This window comes from Cibotium barometz, chromosome 42, assembly GCF_041138505.1.
Source record: "Cibotium barometz isolate CiBa-2024 chromosome 42, ASM4113850v1, whole genome shotgun sequence".
NCBI classification, from domain to species: Eukaryota; Viridiplantae; Streptophyta; class Polypodiopsida; order Cyatheales; family Cibotiaceae; genus Cibotium; species Cibotium barometz.
Genome location: NC_141087.1, coordinates 32,136,922 through 32,142,096, shown reverse-complemented (window position 1 = coordinate 32,142,096; position 5,175 = coordinate 32,136,922). Strand labels below are relative to the sequence as shown.

Sequence of the window (5,175 nt, the reverse complement as noted above, 5' to 3'; positions counted from 1 at the left end):
AAATCATACTATTTTACCATTTCTCTCTATAAACTGAAGTAATAGGCTTTTCTTTTATAAAAAGGTTTTTTTTCTCAAAATCGCACCATTTATCTCTATAAACTGAAATAATAGGCTTTTCTGAAATCCAACCATTAATGGTATAAGATGATAAGCTAAGACACTAGGGTTTTGGAAAAGACGGGGCTCGTTTCATTTTGGAGCTTGCTCAACTTTTGAAAAATTCGCCTCATCTTCATAGGAGGAGGGAAAATGCCTCATCCATTTTGTTAAAAAATAGTAATAATTGGATGAAACTATGAAGAAAATGCTTGTTCAAAATTAACTTTTCCTCTTCACCCCACGGTGAGAAGATTCATGTAAGGTGCACTCAAAAATGTTTCCAATGAGACACCACTTTCCCCAAAAAGTTGAACTAGTAATTGCGTGTAATTAAATTACAAAGACCGCTATTCTCTGAATACCAAGACCCAAAAACTTGAACTAGTAATTGAGTGTAGTTAAATTACAAAGACAGCTTTTCTCTGAATACCAAGACAGCTTTCATGTGAGGTTCACTCAAAGAAAACTGTGAGACACCACTTTCCCCGACAATTTGAACTAGTAATTCAGTGTAATTAATTAATTACAAAGACAACTTGTCTGTGAATACCAAGACAGCTTGTGTGTGACTAAATAGTACTTTGAACACACTTCTCAATTTTGCTCGGGAATCAAAGAATTTTTTCTTCTCTGTGAAGCTACCTACCATACACAGAGATAAACCTTCTTCTCTTGCTTTCAAAGCAATTCAGGCAAATTCCACTGCAATTTTACCACTGAGTCAACATGGCAGAAGATTCTTTCATGGCGGCAGCTCTCAAGGTGGAGGATTTTGTGCTGCCGGAGGATCAGCTGCCCCTCAGGAGCTGCTCTTCATGCGGCCGTGACGATGAAGACGGAGGATTTCCTGTGATAGATCTAGCTCAACCGGACGAGGAGCTGGTTCCCCTTGTGCATGCGGCGGCGTCAACCTGGGGATTCTTCCGCATTATCAACCACGGAGTGGCCCAACCCCTCTTGGACAAGATCCTCTCTCAGCACTCTCCGCGCTTCTTCCAGCAGCCACTGCAGCAAAAGCTTCGCATTTGAAGAGCTCTGCGGTGCCCATGGGCTACGCTGGAAGCAGCCAGAACGTGCGCATCAAGTCATGGACGGAAACCCTAATGGTGATGTCCGGCAAACAACGGATAGGCGATCTCTTGCGAAGGGCGTGGCCATGTACGGAAGAATGCGACGCAGTCAGGTAAAGGCGACCGTGCAAGGTCTAATCCTACCGGAACTGAACCCTAAACCTAATCTTTAATTGTGTAATTATTGTGGGTAGTGACGAGTGCTGCACCTTGATGGGCGCTCTGGCTAATCCTAACGGAACTGAACCCTAAACCAAATCTTTAATTGTGTAATTTTTGTGGGTAGTGCTGATCTCGACGAGTGCTGCACCTTGATGGGCGCTCTGGCCAACCGTATCTTGGAGATTCTGTTCACAGGCCTTGGTGTTGATGCTCGCGACGTAACGTCGATTTTCGATCTCGGCAGCTCTTCTAACCTCCGCATGTATTATTACCCTCCATGCTCCGTAGCAAGCCTCGCCTATGGATCCCCTCCACACAAGGACTTCGGAGGGCTTTCCATACTCCACCAAGATGATATTGGGGGCTTGGAAATCGGTGGATCCTTGTCCAGCCTCTCAAACAATCCTTAATCGTAAATGTGGGAGGTATGGAATCCATCTCTCACACCCTCTCCTCTTTCTCTCTCTCTCTCTCTCTAGACATGTCTGTGTATCTCTCTCTAGACACGTCTTTGTGTATCTGCCTGTCTCTTTCTCTCTCTACACACATCTTTCTCTCTCTAGACACCTTCCTCTTTCTCTCTCTACACACCTTCCTCTTTCTATCTTTCTAGACCCCTTTCTATTCACACATGCTATATTAGCGTGCACATAGTCCCATCCATGGGGGTTTCCACATCTGGTCATCATGATCCCTGGTTACCTGTGTGGGTGCCCCATCTATGAGCGATCATGGGCACGAGAGATTCTTCCCCTTAAAAAAACCGTCATCAAATAAAGAGGAATGAGCAATATGTGTAAGGGATAGGAAATATACGTAAACCCCCTAGCATTGTGCGAAGATTATGAGTCTTAACAATTTTTTTATGTTGGCATTATGAAGCCTCGTGGGTTACTAGCATTGCGCCTAAACTTCCTCTCTTAGCGTGCGTGTGCTCGAGAAATGATATTTTTTAACATCATACTTGACATTGTCCATCATTGTGCCTATACTTAGGGGGTTTACACACATATGACCTTTTCCTTATATTTGAGCATGGGCAAGGAGATGGACTAGGCATTCATGATTTTGGATGGGGAGGAGATGGGGAGATCTCCCCATCTCCCTATCTCCCCTGTGAAAGTTAAGGGTGGGGGGATCTCCCCTAAATTCTGGTTTCCTTACCCTTAACTTTCACAAGGGCTAGAAGTGTGTAAATGCCTTTACACTTTTAGTACATCATGGCTAGTGATTTAGTGAACACACTATAGGACTAGTTAGGGCACTTTTTTCCTTTTTAGGAGGTTTTTTTTCCTCGTGCTAGGATAAACCCATCTTGGGATATACTTATCAACTTTGTATGGCACACATTTATTATCTATCTATCATCTCATTGTGTACACCCTTGAGCTTCTCCATTATGTGTGTGTCTCTTGGGGGGTTCACTTGAAAATATGTAAGTGTAGCACGTGAGTTCATCAGGAGGGGTATATTGATTTTAAAAAGTTATAAAATTACATTTAAAGGAGAGGTTTTTTAAACCAATTTTTTTAAAAAACTAGAAGTTTAAAGAAAAAGGGGTCATTTTATTCATAAAAGTATGTAAGTGTCTAATAATGACCCTCCATGTGCGTCAATGATTCACTCCGATAAAGCATCTACTCCTTCAACCCCATCCTCACTAACGAATTTCGATGCCAAAACCTCGCAATCAACAACTATTCCGGAAGAAGTCCTCCCCGGGCAACCATCTATCTCTAACAAAAGGAATGCAAAGGAATAGCCCCGAAGCCTATGCTTGTTCATCAACAAACCTCACAAAAGGAGACAACCACAGGCACGAAAGCCTCATGATCAAATCCCACTCTGCAAGAGACTCGAACCTCATCGTAAAAAATACCCATGAGTCTCAAACCTGCAGCCTCAGTGCCAATTATTGTGAAGGAGGGCTTACAACCTTCCACTACAACCAAAAAGAAAAAACCACCAAGACAACAAAAATCAAGGTATCTTAATGGTATCAAAATGTGGGTGGAGAAGCAGCTACTTGTCACTCAAGGCTACTACGAAGGTGCCAATCAAATTTGGGTGCCTCGACACTCAAAGCCTCTTCCTCAACGCAGCACTCAGAAGCACTCAGAAGCTAAGGAAAAAGAAAATTACTCCACAACTCAGCACTCTTCCTCTTCCTCAACGCAGCACTCAGAAGCTAAGGAAAAAGAAAATTACTCCACAACACCGTCCACAAAAGCCTGCGAGTTCCTCAAAGAACTCCACCAAGTCACAACAACAAGTGTGGGTACCAAAACGATTACTGCAAGCACAAGGGTAATACCAAATCTTAGATTCCTAAGCACATCATGAAGTCCCCTAAGCTTGCACAAAGAAGGAAGCCTCAGCACCAAAAGCAGCAGAGCTACCAATTTATAGTGTTCATCAAAGATGGGTGCCTGTGCACGTACTTCAACAACAAGGATACTATTATGGTAATCCCATCATACCAAATCAAACAACTTGAATACAACCTTGCTACTATCGACTTTAATCCCAATAGCTGCATCTAAAGTTCGACAAGAATGGAGTCTCAAGCAACAACAAGCAAGTCACTTAACCACTCTTGTGCATTCATGACCTACACAAGAGCTTGTGTGTTCAAGCAACCCGAATGGTAACCAACTAGTAGTGTTACCTACCACCTCAACAACATTTGAGCCAAAAATTCAAGAATTAATTCCCACGTCTGCAATGGAGACTTATGAGCGCATCAAAGACTCCTACTAAACAACATTTGACAAGGATCCTACCACACAAAGGGATATCATCGAAGGCCAATTTCTTCAAATGATGAATGTCGCTTCAATGAATCAAATGAGGAATTGAGAATCACAATCTCGTTTTGATGATTATGTCTACTCCAGATCCTTCCCTCTCTTCTCTCCCATTATTAGCATCTCTTAGCATCCCCACTAACACAAATCACATGTCACCTTCCTTATGATTGTCAAAAATAAAGTGAGCAAAAAAAAAATCACAAAAATATACAAATGCAATCACTTGCAAAAAACCCCACCCCTACCCCGTTAGGGATCCCAAATAAGCGACTAACCTTTTCATTCACCAACTAGATTTTCCTATTCCTTCCGGAAGAACAAAGAGCATTGAAGGTCACTCAATATCAAAGCCATCTACAAGCTTATCAATTCTACCCACACAAAAGTCTTCAACGCGATCATGATGATGCAATTTCAATCAAGAAGGGGGAAATGTTAACCCATTCCTAGGGTTAACAAGAGCTACTACCATTATCTTACATCAAGAAGTCAAGGTAGATACACTAAAGGGTCATACATTCAAGATATAAAGCAATGGTGTCCAAAGCTACAACTTGGACATGCGCCCATAATGGTCCGATGGAATACTTAAGGTGATTCTTGCTTCAAGAGCGTGTGGTAGCAAGTAAGGAAGTGATGTACTTCATGGATATATTATGGGAGTAATAGAGTAAGGCCTCTTATGCCTAAAGTGCACGACCGGCCATAGTTTAAGTGAGTGTGAACACTTATGGCCATGTATATAAGTGAACTTCTCTAATAACACAACAGACTTCCCCATTGTGCAATAGAGTCTTGTTGTTTGTTAATCTCTCTCCCTCCCTAATGCATGCTAGTGAGTGTGTGTGAGTGAAGTGAGATAAGAGGAGGGATGAGTACCCGTAGTGCAACGCGGTGGTGTGACAATGCTCACGAGAGGCACGATGGAATTGCTTCTCAAGGAGTTGTAGAGCTCGAAGACCTCAAGGGTTACGAGCTTGGCCATTGGAAAGATCGTCATGAGACAATTGTGGTTCACTAGGTAATCTCTT

General features: G+C 42.5%; 1 protein-coding gene across 1 annotated transcript; it reads left to right on the top strand.

The window, feature by feature from the left end:
- Nucleotides 1-1,148: 1,148 nt before the first annotated feature.
- On the top strand, nucleotides 1,149-1,744 carry LOC147614383 (gibberellin 20 oxidase 3-like). The gene is made up of 2 exons (XM_086780515.1): nucleotides 1,149-1,285; nucleotides 1,459-1,744. Exons 1-2 carry the CDS (start codon nucleotides 1,149-1,151, stop codon nucleotides 1,742-1,744), a joined length of 423 nt encoding a protein of 140 aa, XP_086636641.1.
- Nucleotides 1,745-5,175: the final 3,431 nt, after the last annotated feature.

Excerpts from the sequence above, each read along its gene's own strand:
- LOC147614383 (XM_086780515.1), top strand. The coding sequence starts at position 1,149 with ATGGGCTACGCTGGAAGCAGCCAGAACGTGCGCATCAAGTCATGGACG. Across the intron at positions 1,286-1,458 it reads GAAGAATGCGACGCAGTCAG|TGCTGATCTCGACGAGTGCT; the intron begins GTAAAGGCGACC and ends TTTTGTGGGTAG.